At 48.6% G+C, this 24612-nt stretch overlaps 1 protein-coding gene across 3 annotated transcripts in view; it reads left to right on the plus strand.

Moving 5' to 3' along the window:
• Positions 1-353: 353 nt before the first annotated feature.
• FAM117A (family with sequence similarity 117 member A) overlaps positions 354-24612 on the plus strand; it is a 35448-nt gene continuing 11189 nt past the window's right edge. The window contains exons 1-3 of one of the 3 annotated variants that reach the window (XM_088655631.1): positions 508-742; positions 6309-6550; positions 19474-19646. In XM_088655631.1, the coding sequence (XP_088511757.1) occupies positions 19626-19646 (21 nt within the window). In that variant the 5' untranslated portion in view covers positions 508-742; positions 6309-6550; positions 19474-19625. Of the gene's footprint in view, positions 743-4863; positions 4999-6308; positions 6551-19473; positions 19647-24612 lie in introns of all 3 variants that reach the window. The other 2 variants (XM_088655630.1, XM_035135409.3) reach the window with 2 other exon arrangements.

Consider the following 24612-nt stretch of genomic DNA (forward strand, 5'->3'; position numbering starts at 1 on the left):
AAATAAAAGGTAAATTTGGAAGGAACGCCAGCTGTTTCCTTTCGGGGGTTGGTTGTTGTTGTTTTTTCCTGGGGGCGTGGGGGAGTGCTGCTTTGCTCGGTCGAATCGCAGCTTGCATTTAAAAAAAAAAAAACCCAACCCTGCCTTTCTCTCGCTCCCGCCTCTACCTTTTGGGCAAGCACACAAAACCCCACCACAACTCGAAGCCGAGCAGCCTTGCATAGGAGCCTTACCAGCACAAGTCTATGGGAGACCGTCTTAACTTAAGCAAACCTGCAGGAGAAGGAGGAGGTCGCGCGCTGCGTGCAAGAAGCCCGAAGCCTCCCCATTGGCCCTCCGTCCTGTTCACAGCTAGCGGCGGTGCGGGCAGGCATAGGGGGCGGTCCTGTGGGCGTGGTCTTTTACCGGGGACCCTGCCCAGCCCAACTCCCCTGGCCAATGATCGGCATCCACTATGCGGGGCCCCGCCCCTAGTGCGTTGAAAAGGGGACGCTGTGCCAGGGGCGTCCCGCGGGCGGCTCAGTCGCGGCGGCGGAGGCGGCGCGAGAGGGTCTGCAGCAGCCGCCGGGCGCTCGGGAAGCTGCTGCCGCCGAGACCACCTCGCCCGTGGAGCTTTGAAGGTGGCGGGGTTGGTACATGGCAGCAGGTACCTCCTCGTGTTGCCGGGGCGGGCTGCAGCCGCTCAGGGCCACCGTCCCCTTCCAGCTGCAGCACCGTCGAGGCGGAGATGGGGGCCGGGCAGGTAACTGTGGGGGGGGGCGTCCGTTAAACTAGACCTGGCTAGGCCTAACTACCTGGTGGTAGTGGGGACAGGGTAGGTAGTTGCCTGAGGGGCAGCAGGTTGGGGGCCGTAGGTGGGCAAGCAAGCAAACTTAAGGAAGGGGAACAAAACCGGTAAGTTCGAGATGGGAGGGGGGTAGAAAGGGGAAAGTACGCGTTTCTGAGGGCTGTTGGGGGGGCTGAGCAGCTGGGTGGGGTGCAGTAGAGAGGAAAAAGTAAGATGGGGGAGCCGTGTTGGAGAAAGCGGTGCATTAGGGCAAGTGATGAGTTGGGGGGGGGGCTGAGAAAGCAATGGGTGCAAGTCGCTCTTAAAATAATACGGTGCAAAGAAAGGAGGGGGTTGAAGTAGTCGGGCAATTATTATTAAATTTGTATGTTGCCCTTCATCGGAGGGGGATTAGTCTGTGGAGTTGAAGGGGCGAAAGTTAAGTCCTGGGGGGCAGGGTGTGAAAAATGAGGGGGACCCCCCCTTACAGGTGACAATAAGCTTATTAAGCATGATTGAGTTCAGGCAATCTGCAGTTGCTGCGTTGAACAGGCAGCAAAAGCTCCAGGAGAGATTCTTCCATCAAGTAACTGTAAAGTAATGCAAATTGGGATGAACCAACATATACACCCCTCAAAAAATCCTGCGTACATATACTGTTGGTGGGTGGGTTGGCTGTGTCCACACCAAAAAAGGATATTCGGGAGCCTGGTGGAAAACTCCCCTGAAAAAGGCCTACGCTTCGAGTGTTGGAGAAGGTTAAAACAACAACACAACGTTGGAGATTAATAGGCTGCAAGTATCATTGTTGCCATATGATGTGGCTGTGCTTTGGAATGCAGCCAGAGTTGTATTATTTTGAAGGGGGGAAAAGGGATGTTGCACAGCTGAAAGAAGGCTCAGAAAAGAGCAGCTTAAAACAAAGTGGGTGTGGAGGAAGAGGATGGGCGGTGCTGTTTTGGGGGTGGGGGTGTTCCCTGGAGCTTCTTGCACTGCAGGCTGGAGCTCTGCTTGTGGTCCAAGTTAGGATGCCTATGTGGAAGAAGGTATGAAAACACGTATATGGTGAAAAAATGGGATGGGACAAAAGTTGGATGTGGGGGAAAAGTCAGCTTCCAGAGGGGGAGACATGGTAGCTTGTTGCAACAAAAACAAGAGTTGTGGCATCTTTTTTAAAAAGGACTAATAATTGATGGAGCTGCTGCAGGTGGAACCAAGCAGTTCCAGCTCTCGGAGGGAATATTTAGTGGCTTTCCTGGGCTGTGAAAATGGAGGCTGCTTGAACAGGTGGGGATTTGTAAAAACATTTGCAAATGGTCTTGGAACAGAGGAAGCTATAGGGCAGGTCAAACAGTGGGTGTAGATAAGTAAGGCCAAGATTAGTGAGGAGCAGTGGCAGCTGATGGCTTCTGTGTTGTAAAATGGAGGGAGCAGCAAGCACCTGGGGAGGGATACGGAAGTAAGGGGGGGAGCAGTAGCAAGGTGTTCTGCTATGTATTCTGTGTACTTGGCTATGATAAATGGCTAAGGAACAAGGTAGGAGCTTAATGTAGGTGGGACAGGAGAAAGATTTAGTTTGGGAAAACGGGGGGGGGGGGCGGAGCAGGACAGAACTTTGGCAGAGATGGGCAGTAGAGATGCCCAATTATAACACTCTTCCCCCCCCCTCTGCTGCACTTTGATTCAATTACTATGATATGCTACCACCTCCTTTCTCTGCAGGGTTTTCTTTTTTGGGGGGGGGGAGGCAACTGTATTTGGGTCATCTTGATTTAACACTAGCCAGTTCGTGGCCAATGTTTCTTTGCAGACAAAATGGTTAGCCTATTCAGCAGATGATTCTGTACATAACCGCAAAAAGCAGGAGCTAAAACTCTCAGCGCATTTGCATGATGGATCGATCAGGAGTTGGAAACTGAGATAAGGATGTGCCTTTGCCTGTGGCAACCTCAGTCTCTTGCTATTCCCCTCCTCTAAATTCTTCTCTAGGGCGTATAGACGCTGTGTGTTTGTGCTTTGGGAAGCTGGGCTTCTCTTATTCTGTGGGGAGCTTAGCTTGGCTTACTGATTTTCCTTTACTGCTCTTGTGGTTTGCTTGAGTTACTGTTTTAAAGAATAGAAAGCCATGGCTGTTTAATCTTAGGGTGAGTACCTAGTACCAGATCATATGCACCTGTTGCAGTTCATATGTACCTAACACCTTGTGCAAGCTCCCCTAAGGAGGGAGACTGAACTGTGAAAATAAAGCACTAACAGTTGTTTGTTCAGATTGTACTCTTGCAGGACTGTATTACTGTATGTGTTCTTACAGGCCTATCCCAAAGTGTACGCCAGAACACTTTATAGTGTTGTGTTGTTGTTTTTATAAGTTGAGGAAATAGTGCATTTTGAGTGAAGTGTTTTCACCTCTGCACATTTTAGTCTTGGAATCTGTTGCTCAGCTTGCTGGCAAAGGAGTTCTTTCAGGGAGTTCTGGTTTGATCTAATGGCTGAGGCTCGGCAAGGCTATATTAGCTGTCACATCAGAATTCATTGATCCAGCTTTTGGATGCTTTTTTAAAAAAACAACAAACCAACAACCTCACTTTGCCGTTATCTCTAGCAATAAGAAACGTCAATGAGGGTGGTTCTGATCACAGCAGTTGCCTTAAAACAGGTTGCCTTTTGACCACTTTGGTGGATGTGCATCTTATTGGAAACACTGCTAAACATATTTACCACTTAAACTATATTGGTAGGGTTTTATGATCATGGGGGGGGGGTTAATAACACTGGGCTGCTAGCTTATAGAATCCTGTCTATTCTTGCTCCATGTGCAGCTTATGACAACTTGCTAAACTCCCCCAGACAGCACACAGCAAGTCAGAATTCTCTGAGGTCGGCAGCTGTCCCATCCTTAGTTGACAAATGCATTATTTTCAGTTGCCAAAGGCAGGACCGTAATGAAATCAGTCGAGTGCAATGTTATGGCCAGACTCCAAAAGAAATTTCCCCAATTTCTGGCCTAGCTGCTCTCCATTAAATTCATAATAGGTACCGTGTTTCTCATATTATAAGACACGTCTTATATTTATTTTTTCCTCAAAAAAACACACTATGGCTTATTTTCAAGGGATGTCTTATTTTTTTCCTCCTCCTCCTGCCGCGGCCGGCATTGCTGCTGCTCCTATCACTATGTCTTATTTTCGGGGTATGGCTTATATTCCTTGAATGCTTAAAAATCCTGCTATGGCTTATTTTATGGGGATGCCTTAAAATATGAGAAACAGGGTATACCTTATATCTGTTTTATTAGTGTATTGATGCCAAGTTTTCCTTTGAAAATATTGAAACCCATCCTAATAAGTTGTTTGAATAATAAAAAAAAGGTTTGCATTCTTCCATTTCCCCTTTTGAAATGAGGGTATCTTTCTTACTTTGTGAATCACCTAAGGGAGCTAATGGTGAGATCTGAACTGAAGGAATTTAATTCCAGTATTAAAAAGTAAGGATGTGTGTGCTGTGGGACAAGACTGACAGTGCCTTATTTTGAGCATCTGACACACATCACAGCTATGATCTCTGTCCTAGCAAGGGGGTGTTCTGTAAAAACACCCTCTGTTTCCCTAGTAATTCCTTTCAGACCCTGCATTGCACACATAGAGAAACTCTTCCTAGAGAGAAAGTGTTTCCCCCTCTGGTGGACAAAGGCATCCCGGGGGACCCTCATGTAACAACATTCCTATCGGCAAAATGGCTGGAGTTCAGGGCATGTGTTTGCCAGCTTAAAGGGGAATACAGAAGTGTAGATTTCACTTGTGTTTGTGTACATAATACAAGCTAAGTGTGTTTAAATAAGGAACCGAGAACTCAGGGTCAGATGATGCTTGATGCCAGGAGATTTGAGTGTTTGCACCCAGATTTGCAGAAACCCACAAAAGCGGGGGGGGGGGAGGAGGAGGTTACTCTTTGAGAAGCAAAAAGGATAGGCAGTGGAGAGATTGCATTCCTGCTTTGCTCTTTAAATTGCCCCCCTCCCACGCACAAGCACGTTTCTGCAAGATCGTGGCAGATCCAAGTTTAAACACATGTCTGCTTCTGTTTCCTCTTATTACCAGCGCAACAAATGGAAAATGTAGAATTGCTCCAGAGATCCACACAGATCCTACAAGGCATTAGCAGCGTTGCAAGATTTAGATCCCCTCAAGGCTGCTTATCAAAATTAGGAGGCTGGGAAATGCCATCTGTTTCCAGTGAGACCTGATCCCTTGGATCCCATTTTCTCTTTCATTATCTAGTTCCGACTCCAGTGCTGACGTTAATGCTGTACTAGTTAGGACCGAGGTGTGTTTTTTTGTGTTCCCTTTTTAAAAATACTACCTCGGTTACCAGAGGGCCTTGACAAATGACTCCCATTTGCAGAAAGTAGTTATTGCCGTGCCAGGGAAAGTACACGCAGTGCCTTAGAGGCATGGGAATTTATATTTCAGGCTGAGTGGGTAGAAAGAAAGGAATATGAGATGGCAAGGCAGGTAATAGGCTCGCATGCAGCCAAAAAAGAAGCTCTCGGCCTGCTTTGCATAGGATGTGTGTGCTCCTGGCACCTGGGCAGAGGTGGTAGATGGAGTAGAATTAATATAAAAAAATGTTCCCTGTGGTGGTGAATACAGTGGGCACAGCCTGTGCTTTTTCTTTCTGTGTGAGGCGAAGGGAAGTGGGCGTGAGAAATCACCTTGACGTTCGCCACCAAGCTGCTCTGCCCGCCACCCTGCCTTCCTCAGCTTTAGGGAGCCTGCGGGGGACAGAGAAAGCCCTTTCACCCTGCAGCCCCTCGTGCCACAGCTCCTGCGGAAATGAGGAGCTAGCTCTGAGCTCAGCATTCTGCCTCCTTGGTTACACACGCGTTGGGCGACACAGTTCAGCCTTGCACACTATGTGAAAACGTTGCTTCCGGCTTCTGTTCAAACTCTGGCAGCTAGCCCCCAATCCTGGTGCTCGCACAACCCTGGCAACGGGCCCAGAAGCACTAAAATCCTGTAGGGTTGTGGTGGTAGCGGTTATTCCCCCGGTTAGGTGGTTAGCCATCCTAAAGTTGTTGAGGAGCACGAGAATGGAAAGGAGGAAGAGGAAACAACAGTCCTGTTTTCATTTGGAGATGGTTGGCATTGGAATCATGGGAGGATTATCACCAGTGATGCAACCAGTGTTTGCTTAAGTTGCCAAATGGCTGCTTAAACCAGGGTTACAGTCGCCAGAATGGAATGTCTAGTTGCAGTTTTTCGAGTCAGCTGGCTCGAAAGTCATATTTTTTCAATATGGCTCTTTGGCTCCTGGAATTAATACTGATTGTGCAGACAAAATATAGCAGAATTCTTCTGCAGGAAATGTTGCTAGTGTGAAAACGGTTACGATCCAAGGATCCCCAGGCATGTGCCTCCAGATGGTGAAGACATCAGGCACCATCCTGGCACCTGGGCATCTTCACTTGGTCGCAGGTGGCTGATCAGCAGGTGCAAAATGCACCTGGTAAATTTTGAACGCTGAATGCCACCATCTTGTCTAGGCACATGAACAGAAAAGTGGCTGCCAAGAGAAGGCAGGTAGCAGTGGGAGGACTGTTGCTGGCTGGAGATGGGTAGCGACCTTAGATTCCCCAGCCCTGCTCTGCTGCACCTGGAAAACAACACCACTTGGGAGATGCCAGCCAGCCCTGCCCATCGAGAGCAAGAACCCAACCACTCCCACAGCTTGAGCCTACTCATTTGGAAGCACAGCAGGCTGCTGTCAGTGGGGCAACCCCAAAGGGTAAGAGACTGGCAATCAAATTCGTACACAATAGGTAAGCACTGCAAGTTACGTCCTATTATCGCAGGGCAAGCAACTCAACATTATGTAAGCCCTGTTGAGTCACCTTTTCGTTTCGTTTTCTTACTTACCTCTCGTTAAAACGATCACCCCATCTTCATTAATATCCTGCAAACACAACCGCAACAGAGCGTAGTTACCATCTGCTAACCCATCAAGACACTGACTGGAATATATTGGAGCAAAAGTAGAAGGAGGCAAGATATTCTCTCCCTTCACCCTTTTCTTTTTTAAAAAAGGCTTTGAGCCAAAGTTTTCATATTTGTGTGTGTGTGTGTTTGGCCACCTAGGAAATTCAGCTGTTTGCGCCTCTTTCCACCAACGGCTCATGCCACCTCGTTTTATTTAAGACGTATGCACCGCTTTCTGCTATAAATAGTACAAAAAGCTGCTTGCAAATACCGAGGATAAAAATGGTGCCTGGTGCCTATGTGAAAGATTCCCTCATTGGTACCTTCTCTCCAGCCGCTCTGGGCCAGGCGGTTCCCCTGTCCCTGTGCTTTGAGGGAGGCTGCTGCAGAGAACTTGAGAGCAGAGTGCTCTGCAGTCACCAGATGCCCATCGCCAGATGACAAACGCATCTCTTCAGCTGCCAAAAGCCCTGAACCGTCATAAAATCATTGGAGTGCTACATTAGGGCCAGATTATAGAGGAGCAACTCGGGGGTTTGGCACAATTATGGCCTGGCTGCAGCATCAAACGGATAATACGCCCATCTCCCCTAATATGCAGAAATACTCCCCCTCCCCAAAACCCCTTCAGTTGATCTTCCACTTCACTTTCAGCAGGAGTGTTGGATTTCAGCATTGCACGGTGGTCTCTTTCTCTCTTACTCCACAATTGGGATGTTTATGAACATTTTTTTAGCATTGCAGCAAGCTCAGTCAGCGGCCGAGGGCAAAGCAACAAGCTTTTGATAGTTCTATATGAGGTCTGGTGGCTGCCATTGCAGTCCCTCGATCCATACAGCTGCTGGGACTTGTCCCTTCAAGAGAAGAAGCATAGGTCCAGAGTTTGACCCACTGGCACCTCTGCCGCGCGTCTGGTATCCTGGCTGCAGGATAGGGGCCAGTCGTAGGGCTGATTATAAAATGCTTTTGGGGATGGCAGAAGGATCCACCTTTATTGCCTGCCTAGGGCCTCCTTGGGTGCAAAATAGGCAGCAGTGGTACAAAGTGCTGTAGGTGAGCAGGCCGAGAATGCTAGCACTCATGCAACAGAGTTGCACCCACAGTGCTGCCCTGCATGCGGTATGTCTGCGCTCCCGGGTGGGGAGGTTTCATTGTCTCCAAAAGCAGGCTTAGCACACTCTGGTACTGGGATTGGGGGGGCCCAATTGCATGTTTCTTGCAAACACAACAAAAGGCAGGCAGAGGTTCTCCCTCTAGGTCACAGAAGCATGAGGAGGAGGAAGAGTTGGAATGAAGCATTGGACAACAGATGCCCTTAACCTTTCTGTGTACACACCACTGCACTGCTAAGTCCCGTCCCGTCCCCCACCTCCTTTGGACGTCTGTGTTTGAAATTAGCCAGGGGCATTTTGCACCTGACTATCAGCCACTTTTGTGAGGTTCCCTGGGCACCAGGATGGTGCCTGACATCTCCACAATCTGGAGGTGCAGGTCTGGGGATAATTGGATCTGGACCGTTTTCACACACTAATACCCCATCCCGTAGAATTCTATCAGTTACATTTTATCTGCACCATCGGAATGAATTTCAGGAACCAGAATGCTTTTTCTGTGCAGCCTGAGCAAAAGCATGGCACAAACTTACAGTTCATTGTTGCAGCTTGTCTTCACTTACCCCACCCTACTGCCCTGCTCAGTTGTGAAGAATATTCTTACATTATGAATGGTCTGTGTCACCATTCAGGGGAAAAACACATACAGAAGGAATAGGCAGTTATATATGTAGACTGTCCCTGGATAAAGTTCTCAAGGTTCTTAACCTAGCTCGGGCATCCCCAAACTTTGGCCCTCCAGATGTTTTTGATTACAATTCCCATCATCCCTGACCACTGGTCCTGTTAGCTAGGGATCATGGGAATTGTAGGCCCAAAACATCTGGAGGGCCGCAGTTTGGGGATGCCTGACCTAGCTCAAGGTTGTCATCTGAACTAGCGAGATGTTTAACTGAGAATCAATCACAGCCAGTCTGTCATTTGAAAAATAAGGCTTGAGTTGTTGTGCCCCAAAGATGGCAACTAGACATTCTGTTTTGGCAACTGCAAGCTCTGTTCAAGGAACTATTTGCCCCCTAGCTTATATATTGTATCTGAGCTTTTAATAGTATGAGAGGAAAACAAGTTTTAGGGCAGGGTGACTTAGTGGAGAAGTAGTGGGTGGTTATCTCCCCCTAGGGATCTCCACTGGCGCACACTCATAAGATGCACATGTGTCTAGCATCAGTGGGGGGGGCAATCCAGATGTTGCTGAACTGCATCTCTCAGCCATGCTGGTGGGGGCTGATGGGAGTTGGAGTCAGCAACATCTGGAGGACTAAGGACTCTGCACTCCTGGTGTAGCATGTCGTTCTGCAAATTTATTCTCTTTATTTACCCTTTAGATATCTAAACGTGAAACAGACGGGCAGGGTGTGGCAGTGACAGCTGCCTGTTGCTGGTGCATTCGATTCCGAGAAGGCACCTAATTGTGGAGTAGATGCTAACGAAGGCCATGATTTCAGTCCTGGTCTTGTTCTCTTACCAAGCTGGAAAATGTGAGGCTTGTTTCGGTCTGAGTTGAGTAAAACTGCCGTGTGAGCCACCAGCTAATTCCTCTCAGTTCTGTAAACTGGGGGGGGGGGGAATCTGTCAACTGTTCCTGCGTTTGAGGTCCAAGTCGCTCGTTTCTATGTCTTTAGTACCCTCTTGTGTACCGGGGGGGGGGGGGGGAGCCAAGCAGCCTTGCCTGGCATCATCCCTTCACAGATGGCTTAAATCTGGCATTCTGACAGCCCTTAAAACGCAGAGCTGAGATCCTGATGGGGCATTTGTGCCGGAACAGTAGAGATATTAGTCACCGCTTAATGGAAACAGTACCGTGAAAGCTGACATACAAACTGCTAATATAGGTTGTGCTTCTGAGCAGACAGGATCTTGCTGGTCTTGGTAGAGGAGGAAGCACCCTGCAGGCAGGGTGCATGAGAGTTATCCTTCTCTGCTCACCCCCACCCCCCCAAGAACCTCACCCAAGGGGGATGCTGTTGGCATAGTTTATTCTCCCCCTCTTTTCTTAAAGGTGCTTACGTCTCGAGCTTCTCTGTCCAGTAGTTACTCCCCCCTGCCTGGATATAGGGGGTGTGGGTGGGCTGTGGCTCCTCAAGAAGACATTTCAAAGTCCATTGCCAACCTTAGTCCTCTTGACTTCCACTCTTAAGTATAAGCCCTGGCTGGTGAATTTTACCAATTGCTTCCTGTACTGTACTGTACTGTTCTCTCTCGTTCTCTCTCTCTCTCTCTCTCTCTCTCTGCTGAAGCACTCAAGGCTTTGAAATAATGGACTGCAAGCTCAGAGGCATGTGACAAGAGGGGCATAAGGAAATCCAGGCACCAGCTTTTCCATAACATTACCCATGTTTCTTGCTGGAGACTGGCTTCCAAACTCATGCCTGTTAGCCATGATGGGTCTTTTTTATTTTTGCTGTGCCTTCGCAGTTGGAGGCAGCTGTGCTTCTGAATACCTGTTGCTGGAAACCTCAGGTTGGAAGAGTGCTCTTCTGCTAGAATCCTGATAGCTGGTTTCCCACAGGGTTGGCAACTATGAGAACGGGACGCTGGACTAAACGGCTCATTGGCTCTTCCTGTGTTCTTGAACAGCCCAGAGTGAATGGCAGCTGGTCCCTGCATTGATCTGACATCGTGCGTCCTGGCTATCTCATCCCTTTTGCTGATTTAGCCTGGTGCAATTGCATTTTGATGGAGTCAGTTCTAAGGGGGAGAATCCAAATGACTGTTGGACCCAAGCAAACCGATCGAGGTTGGTGGAAGAAGCACTACGGTTTTCTCTATGCTATTTGCTCCAGGAGAGCAGTTGGGGATGGCTTCCTCACTTAGGGTTTCCCCGTGTGCCCAGTGATTGTTCTTGCTTGCTGCAGTTTGTGCCACTCAGTGCCGCTGTCGAGGAGAGAAGGCTGCTTCTGCCTCCTCCCCACCCGCCCAGTGCAGGAACTCTGGATTCCTGGGAGCAAAATAGAATCAGTGGGAGTAGTTTGGGCCAGAAGACTCGAGGCTTCTGCCCCAGAGATTGTCTAGGCAGTTAAAACGGAGCAGCAGAATCTACTGGTCCCTGCTTGCTAATCAGCTGATAAGAAAGTAGGTTATGGAAACTAGCAAAGCAGAGGCTTTGGAACAGACATGAGCGGTAGTTGGCAGTCATCCCCTTCTCAACCAGGGCAAAGGGAGCAATTCTCTCTGGCTTGCAGCACATTGTGGTGATATTTCACTTTTCAGGAACTTGCTGTTACAAAAACCCGAGGTGACTCATCCATCTGATGCTGGGGGTTTTCATTGGAGCCTCTCCGCCAAATAGTTTCCTTGCAGCCTAGGTGCTGTGCACCGGTCCAAGAGCAGAGAGGGAAACCACTGTGAACCACCCCCACCCCTTTTTTTGGAAGCACCAGGCATGTTGGCTAGTAAGGGGTGTTTGTGTGTGTATGTAGGGGTGGGGGTTTCTGGTTGGTTGGTCGGTTGGGATGCTGCTTGCCAAATGGTGCATATTGGGCGTATTCTTGGCTGGGTGGAAATGTTTGGATGCCGAAGGACAAAAATTCCACTTTGCGTCGCCGGTGTGGGTGGATGGAGCTGATGGAAGAGAGCTTTTATATTCCGAACAACTGCTGGCTCTTCTCCTGCCTAGCAAAGAATGGAAAATAAGAGTGTCTCTACTATGAGCTGGACGTTTTAGCTACTGGGCCTAGTGGAACTGTAAGCAGTAGGATACGTGCCTGGGTGGAGTATCAATTTTTCCTGAGTTTCAACAGTGTCCAGGGTCTGGGTCTGTTCACTACCGCTTCCTTGTTGCACCCAGGCTGCTCACAATAATAATAATAATAGGCTCCATCTGTGCTATATACATTGAAAGCAGTAGCACACTGCTTTAAACAGCCATGGTTTTCCCCAAAGAATCCTGGGAATAGTAGTTTGTTAAGGCTGCTGGTGGTTGTTACGATTCCCCCCCTTTCCTCTCTCAGAGCTACAGTTCTCAAGAGTGGTAGTTAACAATCAATCCCTCTTCCTAGGGAACTCTGGGAATTGTAGTTCTGCAAGGGGGAACAGGGGTCGCCGAACAACTCCCAACATCATCCTTAGCAGGCTATGGCGCCCAGGATTATTTGGGGGAGGCAATGTCTTTTAAAGGGGTGTGGTGCTACTTATATAAAGGTGTAGTGCAGATGTTTCCTTTGCTGCGGGTGTTGAAGATTTGTGGTGCTCGTTTTGTGGTGGTTCTGAAAGAACTTCTCTACATGGGAAGTTTCCGTGGAATGTTAATACTTTCTTTGGGTCATTGCTAGGTTGCTGTTTTTCCTTGTGCTACTCTTGTCAGAAGGTTTTGCACTGCGACTTGGGACTATTGCTCCCTGTGGCTCCCTGCAGAATGCAGTGAATAATAATAATAATAATAATAATAATGGCAGTCAAATCAACCAAAGCTGCATAATTATTCTGTTGTTTTTATCCAAATACGGTAGCTCCTGGCCAGAAGAAACTCAAAAGTGGCTAACAGTTAAAACATACAATGCTTTCGAACTACTGTAGAAAGATGATCTGGTCATACTCGGCAACTTGTGCTATACTTGGCAGCTCCCCTAAGGCGGCTACTAATTGTGTATCTGTACTCCTGTTTTAGTGTAGCTAATGTTCACAACCTATTTTACGACTTGTGGTTGTTGTAGTAATCTGCACCTTTTATTTTGCAATCATGGTTTTGGTTTAAACAATCGCGCTATGAGAAAAGGGCAACCCACAGTTGCGTATTGCAATACTGTATATGGAAACCACAGTGGGAGCGCTTGTCAGATCATCCAAAGGTTGTAAGGCCTGCCTAGACAGAAGCGTTGAGCAACTTCTCAGCCATTCCAGCTGCTTGAGGCTGATGGGTCTTGCGAGGAGAAAAGTCTTCCAGGCTACGTAAATGTTGCTTCTGTTTAAGGTTTCATTTCGTATGCAACGTGCATTCATATGCTTAGCTGCACGTATAAATATGATGTAAGAATGCCTGAGCACATGGTAAACTTATGGAACCAGACCGCACATGAGACAGTTGGTTTGTGCAGCAGCATGAAACACTTCCAGCACTCAGAACGCTGTCTGGAGAAGAATGTGCGCATGCGCACCCACACCCAAATAGAGAACTCGGCTACCCATGCATTAATTCATATTTTATTGCAGTGTTGGTTGGACTACAACTCCCATCATCCCTAGATAGCAGGACCCTAGCGGTCAGGGATGATGGGAGTTGTAGCTGGAGACCCAAGTTTGGGAAACACTTTTTATTACCGTATTAATTTTCTACCCCACCCAGGAAAAAATGAGTTTTCCCCAGCTTTGGGGTCAAGCTGAGATGAGTAGCAGCAGCAGTTCAGATACCTTTCACCGCTAGTGAAAAACAGTGCAGAAGTCAAGCAGAGAAGGGAATGTGGGACTCCCATTAGTTCCTGTGGCTCTGGTTGTATTGCATGCAACAGTATTATATTCCATTTTGTACATTGATCATATGTATTCAGCCCACTGAATTCTATCCAGGTATTTTCTTTCTGGCTCTCTGCATCTTGCAGTCGTATGAGCTGGGAAGGGAATGTTGCCTGCGTTCCTGAGAGCCAATGCAGCTGAGTATTGGGGGGGGGGCGCGAAGAAGGAGCAGAACCCCCCCTTTTTGCCGCCTCTCCAAAATGCTGATTCCCTGCCCCCACCTTCTTTCAGTGTGTAAAGACTAGGGAATTAAAAAGGAGCTGTCCCAGACAGAGGAGCCGAAGATGTGAGGCAGCTGCCAGACTGGTGGTCCGAGATAGTGCCGGTCCCATTTATCTCCGAGCTGTTCTGTTCTGGACGTCCCCCCCCCCCCCCAACACACTCCCCAGATCGGAGATGCTCAGCTAGCGATGGGAGTCTAGAATATGCAGCCAGGTGTGGCTGGGCTGAACCCAGCCTAATGGACTAGGCTGATAATAGAGCTGCGCTGTAAACAGGACACCCCGCCCTGCCTCTGCTTCTCTCGCATGCCATCTTTGTCTTGCAGCGAGCATTGTTTTGCTGCCTCTGGTGTATTTTTAGGCTGTGCTGCTTTGACGGGAGCTGAGAAGTGCTCCCAGGCCAGCTGTTGGGACTGCAATCTTTCTTGGCTCTGCGCTCTCTCTCTCTGTCTGTCTATGGCAGCCACTGATTTCACAGGTGCCTTCAGCATGGCAGGGCCTATCAGGTGCGAGTTATATGGGCTGGGGGGGGGGGCTTTACTAGCTGACCTCCCCACCCCAACCCTGGGATCATGAGTTTGTGCAGGCTGCCTTTTCACCACAAAGCGGCCAAACCTCTAGGGTTAAAGGGCAGAGCTTTCGGGCTGCTGAACCAGCCTTCTGAGCTGGCTGGAGACTGCTCTGAAACGGAGTGCGCATTGCATGCGCCTCAAATAGAGCCTGCCTGATGCTCAGTCAACAACCCTGGTGGAGGGGTGCCTTAAATAGCTGCTCAACTGCTGTGAGTCAGGAGCCCTGAATCGGAGCTGCCAGAGATCACTCCTTGGCAGCGTACCAGGAGGTCCCGGCTTTGGTTATTACGAGTGCATATTAATTTTACGTGTAAATGGAAAAGCAAACAATCCCTAGCCTTGGGGCTTCGGTTGGCATTTCTCTTTTGCTTTAAACGCAGTAGCTGGGAGCGTGATGGCTGAGAGTGAGCTTGGGAGCCAGGAAATTGTCACTTCAGAGCTCTCCAGCTCAAACCACAAATTTGCAGGTGGCTCTGTGCCACTTGGTCTGTCTCTGCGCCTCCACACACACACACCCCAAGTACATCGATAACACAGGCGTGTGCTGTGGGAGGGGCTGTAGAGTTTGCTACGAGAACATGTTGTGAAGTGGTTAGATATTCCATAAATCCGAAGTATTACAATGCGGTTCTTAGGGCCTTTGCACCTCATGATAACAGCGTTTTCCATTTCTTCTTCCTAATCAGGCTAGTACCAGTTACTTGCCGATAGCCCAGTATTGTGCTGCTGCTGCTAAAGCGCGGAGGGTGAAAGCGTTGATGCAAGGGGGTGGCTGCTGCACCCCTTTTTGCTTTACGAAAGAAATTGGTTGGGTGAGAGAAGGAAGCATGCACCGTGCCGGCAAGCAGGGGGGGGTGTCTAGCCTTCAAAATGCTAAATATGAAAAAGCAACCCCCAAGAAATGGGGAAGCTGGACAGTGCAGGGTAATAATATACCCTGGGTGCAGTGTTCGAAACTCCCATTGTTCTAGGCCCAGGGGTCAGCAAACCTTTTCAGCAGGGGGCCGGTCCACTGTCCCTCAGACGTTGGGGGGGGCAGGACTATATTTGGGGGGGATGAATTCCTATGCCCCACAAATAACCCAGCGATGCATTTTAAATAAAAGCACACATTCAACTCATGTAAAAACAAGCTGATTCCCGGACTGTCCGCGGGCCGGATTTAGAAGGCTATTGGGCCGGATCCGGCCCCTGGGCCTTAGTTTGTCTGCCCATGGTTTAGGCGCATTTTGCGACAGGAATTTCGTTAGCATGAGCAGTTTCTGAGCTCTGGGCGCAGTACTGTGCCTAAGAATTCAGATTAAAACTGCAGAGTGTGGAAGGAAAGGAGGACCCTTTTCTGCCTCCCCACTTCCAGCTACTCTCTGAAGACTAGAGAAGAGACCCTCTTAAGAATATTAGGGGTGTGTGCAGGGGAAGCACTAAACCATGTGAAAAATGAGCATAATATTTTAGCTGCAGTTCATTCATTTTCAGCTTTATATTCTTATTATAAAAAAGTGTGCCTAGACATTCCATTGCTGTGCCCATAACCTAGGTTTAAGGTGCCATTTAGCTCCTAGCTTTCATATCTCAATTTCTAACGCTGCCTGTATGATGGGCAACTTCTGGGGTCAAAATGTGGCCCTCCATGCTTCTGTGTGGCCCCCAGGGCTCTTCTCCAGGCCACACACCGCTCCCACAGGCCACATTTTCCTTCAGTGTGTTTGTTTTGCATGGCTGGAATGTGTCCTTGAACTGCGACCATGAACCTTGCTTGCCTAGGAATAGGGTGCAGAGGTAGGCCTCCATGTGTGGAAATAATCTGTCTTCTTCCTGGACTGTTGTGACTCACTAATACCCCATCCTGTAGGATTCTATCAGTTATATTTATGTGCACAATCGGAATGAACGTTTGGAACCAAAATGCTTTTTCTTTGCAGCCTGAGCAGGAGCAGTCACCAATAACAAAGAGAAGTCTGAATAAGCCAGTATATATGTGGACTGTTTCTGGATCAAGTGACTTTTCTTCTTTGAATTCTCAAAGCTCTTAATCTAGCTCAACTTGTCATCTGAACTAGCCAGATGTTTAACTACGGATCAATAACAGTCATTTGAAAAATAAGACTTTAGAGCCATCTTGCCCCCAAATGGCAACTAGTGCGTTTTGGCGACTGCAACCTCGGTTTAAAGAGCCATTTGGCCCCTAGCTTATATATCTTGAGTTTTAACACTGGTGCTACTTGGCCCCTGTGATGATGGACTAGATTGGCCTATGGCCTGATCCAGCCAGGTCTCTTATGGTTTTTAAGGGGCCTGACTCTGCACAAGGCAGCTTCCTTACGTGTCTTGAGTCTCCATTACAATTAAACCGCATGCAATGCTTTTCAGGGCACAGCTTGCCTTATATCCATCCGTCAAGGTTCTTGAGGTGGCTTTGCAAGGTAGATGATGGAGACATAGACAATGGCGAATGTCACATATGCCGCTCAGGACCCATGTGGTTAACAGCACTTGTGAGCGCTGTGCAGCGTGCTTCCTTTGCCAGTGAGTAAACTGGCCCCCTGTGATCTGAAACCAAAAGAGCAGAGGCTCTTGAGGTTTCAGTAATAAAACCTGCTACAATTAACACTTAAGATCAGGCACCGTGACCTGCCCAAGCCTACCTAGTGGCTTTAGGTAAAGTTGGATCATTGCTCAGGGTTGTCTGCTTCTGATGACAGTGTCTCTCCAAGATGGCTGTGTCTCCTATTCCTACCAGGAGATGCCAGGGATTAAGACCTTTTGCCTTCAAAGTGTGTGCTTTTACAACTGAGCTGTGGTCTCGTTCCTCCCCTGCCAACAAGCTATGGCTTGCCAAAGCTGAGATCTTGGGTCCCCGAACTGAGGCTTAGCCCCTACCAACTTCCAGAAATGATGGCGCTGATGGGGACCAGGGACTGGGAATGCTGGGAAGCAGGAATGTTCACAGCACACAGCTGTTCCTAAATATGGTTGCAGCCATTGGCATCAGAAATAAGTGCATAAAATAGACTTGCCCCGGCACAGTCAAGAAAATAGTAATCATCATTTTACTAAGAAAATAGTTGCAGATCCCTGTAATTTTTTTGGGGGGGGGGAGGAGGCTGGGCTCGGCCGGGGAGCCCTACACCAAACCCAGCCTACATGTATACAGTCTAAAAATAAGAGGAGGAGATGCATTCCTGTACAGAAGCAATTGGGAAGCGAATGTATTAAGATGCAATTAGATGTCTGTCCCAAGGGCTAGGTGTTACACCATCTCATCTCGTATTTCATCTCTAAGCCTGTGAGGAAGGTTCAGTTGAGAGAATTGCCCAAGGCCACTGAGCGAGCCAGTGGATTTGGGGGGGGGGGGTGTTTAACGTGTTTCTCACGCTAAATTGGATACAGGTGCAGTGTGTTCAGAAGGCGCTTAGATTGCCTCTGTTGCAAAGGAGGTGTGAGTCTGCCTTTCCCTTTGGAAAAATCCAGGGGAGGTGCAGCCAGTACTTTTCACGCATAGAATCAGAGCTGGAAGGGACCCACGAGGCTCAACTAGTCCCAACCCCCGGCAGCGCAGGAATCTTTTTGCCCAACGTGAGACTCGAACCCATAACCCTGAGACTAAGAGTTTCACGTTCTACCGACTAAACTATCCAAGTCAATGCCGCCTGTCTGTCTTAAAGGGGGAGGGCAGTAGTAGTGCTTTGTTTACAGGTGCACCCTTCCCAGCTGACTTGTACAGGAAGAGGATTTAGCAGGACTTCATGAAACGCTTGGAAACTTGATGCTAGCTCCTGCATCTAGAAAGCTGATCTGTTGCATTGGCCCTTCAAGGCAGAAAAGTGAACTCTTCCTGACTTTGGCCCGGTTCGCCTGTCACAGTAAACCGTAGCTAGGAATATGCTATGAACACAGAGAGAGAGGTCCTGTTTTGTTTCCCCCCTAACATGGGCCACACTTCTAGGCTTAGCTTTTATGTCTGATCATGGTGTTTTCCTCCAAACAAACCACAGCACAGAGCCATGGTTTATTCTCATGGCTTGTTTGAGCTAAACAAATGGTCCATCGTAAAGCTAAAGCCAGATATCCTGGCTTGTCGCTGCTGTACATGGTAAAGAGAGTTGTGTTCACAGTAAACCATTAACCATGCATTTGCGTCCTGGAACTCCCAAGGCCAGCAATAATGAAATACAGTAGAACAAACATTAAATTGGTTGCAGTAAATAAGCAATGAAAGCAATAAAACAACCAATCAATAAAACGGCGCAACAAGTAACAGGAGGTCGGTAGCAATAAAAGGGAAAAGAATTTAGTTGCTGACGAGCAAAAGCAGAGTTTTGACTGAGCATCTTATAAGCAAATCAAGAGAAGATCAGAGGAGTAAAAAGAGCCACTCAGATTTGCATGAAATTTGTGCACGCTGGTGCGTGAACACTGTGTATAGAAATACAATACATTTCACTCTAATACAACTCACTATAGTGGGGAAGCTTGGCCAGCTGACCAGGGTGCCTATTCGGTCTGTTGACAGTTGTTTGGCAACATCGGGACCCCCCCCCCTGCTTTCCCTCCTTAGGGTTCTTGAAACTGGGCTTGGACCAGACAGCCCCTTGAGCCTGTAAACCTGTCTCCCATAAAAAGTAGGGCACAGTGACCATCTTCCAAAGGAGCGTTCCTTGGGGAAGAGTTCCCAAACCTGGGGAATGCTGCAGAGAAGGCCTTAATCCCACGTGCAAAACCCGCCACATCTTGGGTGGCGAGGGTTCACAGAGAAGGGCGTCAAATGCCATCCGCGTGGGAGGAGGCAGCCTTAAGGAGAGCCTGGCCCCAAAGTGTGGGCTTTAAAGGTCAAAATTAGCACTTTGGATTGTGCTTTGAAACCAGGAGCCAACGGAGACTGCACAACATCAGAGAGCTCCGTAGTCCACAAAACAAAAGCCAAGCTTTGGTAAATACTCCCCGTCCATGGAATGTTCTCCCCGGGGAAGTTCGCCTGGTGCCTTCATTATACACCTTTAGGCGTTATACACCTTTAGACGTTCCTTTTTAACCAGGCCTTTGGTTGATCTGATTTACATCTTATGCCCTTTTAGAATTGGGGGGGGGGGATTGGGTTGCTGTTTTTAGTTTTATCAGTTATTTTGTGTGTGTTTTTAATCTTGATTTTATTCTGTGAATCACCCTGAGACCCCCGGGTATAGGGAGATATATAAATTTTAATAATAAATTAATTAATAATACTACTACTCTAGGTGCTGAATTTTGAACAAGCTGGGGTATCCAAATGGGAAGTCTAAGGCACCTCTGGCAATAAACAGATAAGCCTCTGCTGCAGGTAGAAGAGATTTAGGAGTGATGCTTCGAATTCTTAACTTGTTTCTCTTCCTTCCTCTCCAGCTAGTGTCCCATGTGCTGCGGCTGGTCCGGTTGAGAAGGCCTGCCGGAACAGGCCCCCCCGGGTGAGGCGCACTTCCTCCCTAGACACCGTCCTCGGATCGTACCTCCTGGGCCAATGGCCTCGGGATGCGGAAGGAGCTGCCGTAGCGCATATGAGTGACAAATCCACACAGGTACCAGAGATACCTTTTTGCAGGGACGGTGGGGGATCACGGAGGGGTGATGGGGCAGATCATGAAGGTGGCAGGAGATGTTGCCTGGTTGGGCTTGTGTTCCCAGAGGTGAGGCTGGGATCAGCAGTTGATGTGTTTACATGAGCGCTCTCAACTTAAATGCTTCGTAAGAAAAGCTTTGCCAGATCAGGCCAGAGGTTCGCCTTTTGTCCTGAGTAGAGCTGGGTGATGTATTGAGAAATTGTATGGCGTTCAGATCATGATACCAGTTTCAGACAATTTGAGCTGGCGATAAACCGTGCCAGTTCAAATGAGCTGCAGACAGCAAAGGCGCAGGCAGGCAAAAGGAGCTCAAGGTGGGAAGGAAGAAGCAGCCGAGATACATTCCAGAGTCGGACATCGGGGTATTCAGCTGCTGGAATATCACAGCATTGACAACCAGATATCTCTCAGTCCTACTCAACCCAGCGCTGTCCCCTGCCTTATTGCAAACTTCCAATTTGTTGCCGAGTCCCGTACAGTTCTGTCTCCACTATGGCAATCTTGGTGCCCAGCCCCAGTAAACACCATGCAAAGTCTTGGGGAACTTTCCCCCTGCATCTCCCAGGAGTGCCTGGAGTAGGGCTGAGCGATGCCAGCTTTTCAGCATCGTGGTATATCACCAGCCAAACATTGCAGTTGGGCGATGATATACCGCGATGTTGAAAAAACCAGCTGCATTGGCCTCAGCCTGCGAGGCACCGGTTGAAATTGCTGCAGCTGAACACAAGCGAATAAAAGAGAACCTGCACAAGCAACGCTGAAATCAAATCCTAACATATATTAAGTAAAATAGAAACATCGCTACCCTCAGCTGAGCAGTTAAAAGATGCAGAGGGAGGAACAAGGTTTATCGGTGCCTCACCAATGCAGATTTTTTTTCCTTCCTCTGCACAGTATGATATATCGCTTGTGCAACCGCCACCTCTGCTAGCAGTGCTCTCTGGAGGAAGTCACTAGCAGAGGCACTTGGGAGCGGTGGTACTTTCACCAGCGATGTACCGCTGAGTGAAGTCGACATCGGCATCTGCTCCTCATACCGGTCCTGGGAGATATATTGATATATCGCCCAGGCCCTAGCCTGAAGGGGCTGTTTAGCCAGTTGTGTTGCACAACCATGGGATCTGGCGATGCAGGTGCTCTGAAGAACCTCTGCTTTCATCTTTCTTGCAGCCCACACAGTTGTCAAGCAGACAGTGCTTGATGGGAAGCGAGAGGCGGTTGCTAAGGAGGCATCAGTTGTTGGATGACGGGCAATGAGCACTGCAGCCCAGCTACATCTGTAGTGCCACAGGTTCCCCATCCTTGCTGCACTCCACAAAAGCATTTAAGGTAGTCCTTAAAGGGTGCTACCGGACTGTTTGGTTGGAGAAGCAGGCAAAAGAGAGGTGTGTCCTTCCCAGGCATTCAACCCAGTAGCTGAACTTAACCTCTTTGTATGGGACAACTGCCTATTCCTGTATTGGCAGGGGGTTGGACTAGATCAGGCTTCCTCAACCTCGGCCCTCCAGATGTTTTGAGACTACAATTCCCATCATCCCTGACCACTGGTCCTGCTAGCTAGGGATGATGGGAGTTGTAGGCCAAAAACATCTGGAGGGCTGAGGTTGAGGAAGCCTGGACTAGATGATCCTCAGGGTCCCTTCCAACGCTACAATCCTGTGATTCTGTCTCCACATTTGGTGGCTGTACATGGTAAGGAAGAGTAGTAAGCATTAAGGAACTTTAGAGTGGGGCCTGAAGTCGGAAACAAAAGTACTTAAAAATAAAACTGTGTGTGTGTGGTTTGTGTCTTTTGCGCCAAACAGCAATACCCCCAACCTGGAGAAAGCAACCCATGAGCAGAAATGGATTTGCTGGGCTTGGAGTGAGGGCTGCCTCCAACAACCTGCGATAGTACTGAGAACTCTTGGTGCCGCCCCACGGGGGACCGTCTTTTGTTCAGCAACAGCACTGCCCAGCCTCCTTTCCCTTTGGCTGAAGCTAAAGCAAGGCTATGCACACGGGGAGGGGAATATCCCAGTCACTGTTTTGCAACCCTCTTGTAAAACCAGATGTGCAAGGGTTTAAGCTGGACTTAAATTGTGCCCCCCCCAAAAAAAATTTATGCTGGAAAACATTGAGCTAAGTAAACTTCTAGTCTAAATGCCTTTCCCTGCAAAATGCATGCATGCCCAGGCTGGGTGAGAGTGCTGCCCTAAGTCTCAAGCCCTGCTCTTTGTGTCTGGCTTTCTAGGGAAGGCCTTCCCTGTTGTGCTTCTGCTGGTTAGAGGCAACGCTTGACTTTTCCTTGGCTTTTGTTGCAGAGGCAGCTGTCCTCCTGGAAAAGGGCTCAGTTCTCCGAGGCTCTTTCAGCTCGGCTCACCGCCCTGGGCCAAAACCCTTATATAACGTTTCCCAGGGCTGTGTGCCATGCGCTGCTTTTGAGAACGAGGGCTCTTGCGATGGAAGAGAGGCTTGCTCAGCGCAAGGCGTGTGCGCTCCCGGGTGGAGCGGGGAGCCTCCAGCCATCGAGGAAGCCTTGGCAACCCATAAATATTTCTGCAGAGCAACAAATGGTCCTTCTGAGACAAAAGGGGACAGCCTCAGCCCCTTTCAGCTAGAGATGAATCTAGCCTTTTTAATTGGAGTGCCTAGATGGAGAACGTGTTACAAAACCAGCCTCGCAAGCAGTGACCAAATAGGTACATTAGCTCGAGTGGCTCCCTGCAGGGTTCAATGTTTCATCCATTAAGAGTGGTGTTCAGAGTAGCAACAGCTTGGAAAGGAGGCAGATCCATTAAAAAAAAAAACAACCACCATTAGGCAAAGTTAACAGCATGGCAGGAGCTGGAAAAGCAGCCCAGCGAAGCTATAAAAATACATGAAGACTGGGCCCCGAGGCATTAAATCCTGGAAAAACAAACCTGTTAATTTGGAGCCTGAAGCTGCAAAGCAGGTTTCCCTGGGGATAGAATTCCAGAATGGCGGTGCCATTATCAAGCGTGCTGTCCCTCCTGGCCAGACTTTGGGCTGTTTTTCAGTGCAACGGTAAATGTTTACCTGCGCCATACCTCTTCAAACCATGCGTGAAGTCTCACGTTGCTGAATAGGCTTTTATAAAAATGAATCTCCTTCGCATGGAGAACTTGAAAACCCTTTCTTCCTGACATGCTAGACTTCCAAGTGCAGGGAGTTGGGAGTGCCTGCAGGAGTACTGAGATGTATGTGAAGCGGTAGAGTTCCCGCAATTTGACCTCTTCTGCAGGAACCAGGCCTTGGGTCTCCTGCGATGTTGGAACCTACAGCCCTATGGCATCTGCTGATCCGGGTGACCAAAGAAGAACATGGGTAGCTTCCTTACATTAAGCCGGGCCTGAAGTCAATCTAGTATTGCCCACACTGACTGGCAGCAGCCTGCAAAGCTTTTCTGACACGGGTCTTTCCCAAGCCTAGGTAGAGATTGCGGGGATTGAACCTGGGACCTTCTGCATGAAAAGTAGCTGCTCTAGCCCTGACCTATGACCCTTACGGAAGAGGCTGGATCAGAGCTATGCAAGTCCACCTGTGCAAGGCAGGTCTAGGGTTAAAAAGTTGGCTGGGCAGGCCGAGAACCCGAGTCTCCCTAGCCCAAAGCTGGCACGTACTTTGTGCAGCCTGACGTTCTGGTGCTGTGCCCACTTCGCCGCCTCTCTCCCATGGGGAAAGCAGGGGGATCTCGGGGTAGACTGCGCAAGCTCAGGTCGCAGGTGAAGCGAGTGCCTGAAATCCTTTTTTTTTCTCTTGTGTGCAAGAGCTGGTTTTAACGTTTCAACAGATCCTCCCAAACCTCCTGCCTTTCTGTGGGCGCTGTGGCTCGCTTTCTGCTGTGAAGACAAAGGATTTATTTATATTTATAGCCTTGGGGATGAGACTCGAGAGGCACGCCCTTCCCTGCGGATTATCTGACCTTGTGGTTTCAGACCTCGTGGTTGTCTTCTCAAAGCACTTTCCTCCCCTTCTCTCCTCCTTGGCGGAAGCTGTTTGGCCACCACTAGAATAACGTGTTTGGAAACTTCCTACCTCATGGCAGAAGGCCGGGCCTGCAGGGGCAGGGTGCTCAAAGTCAGGGCTCTCCCGTGGCAGCAGCACCAAGAGCTGCAGCTTGGGGGGGGGGGTCCTCTCCTGCCCCACATTCCCTCTCCACCCCCTAGCCAGATCTTGTGCACACTTTATTTTTTTATTTCATTTTTATTTATTAATAAATGTTACAGAAAATTAAAGTAAACAAATACTAATACAAAATTAAACTAAAAACAAAATACATGTACCTCCCTACCCTGCAAACATAAACCCTACATACCCCTGTGACTTCCCTCCACCAAGACTCGACTTCCTTTAGCTCAAATTTAAATACGGTCATTGCATTCTTTGGATAATAGAGAGCCAGTGTGGTGTAGTGGTTAAGAGCGGTAGACTCGTAATCTAGGGAACCGGGTTCGTGTCTCCGCTCCTCCACATGCGGCTGCTGGGTGATCTTGGGCTAGTCACACTTCTTTGAAGTCTCTCAGCCCCACTCACCTCACAGAGTGTTTGTTGTGGGGGAGGAAGGGAAAGGAGAATGTTAGCCAGTTTGAGACTCCTTTGGGTAGTGATAAAGCGGGATATCAAATCCAAACTACTACTACTACTACTACTACTCCTCTTCTTCTTCTTCTTCTTCTTCTTCATCTCTTATAGCCACTTCTAATTATTGTTCTCACTTATACTTAACGTACTTAATCCATGCACATCAACATATTCTTTTTAGAGCAATGTTTTTCCATATACTCTTCAAAGCTCTTGTGCACACTTTAGGAATGGAGGCAGCCTACAGCTTTCCTTGAGCGCAAGGCGAGCATGAAATCTGCCGGCCGGTGTGCGTTTCAACAAGGAAGCAAAATAAAACGAAGCTGCAAAGCTTTCTAGG

This window comes from Zootoca vivipara, chromosome 12, assembly GCF_965207765.1.
Source record: "Zootoca vivipara chromosome 12, rZooViv2.hap1.1, whole genome shotgun sequence".
NCBI lineage: Eukaryota > Metazoa > Chordata > Lepidosauria > Squamata > Lacertidae > Zootoca > Zootoca vivipara.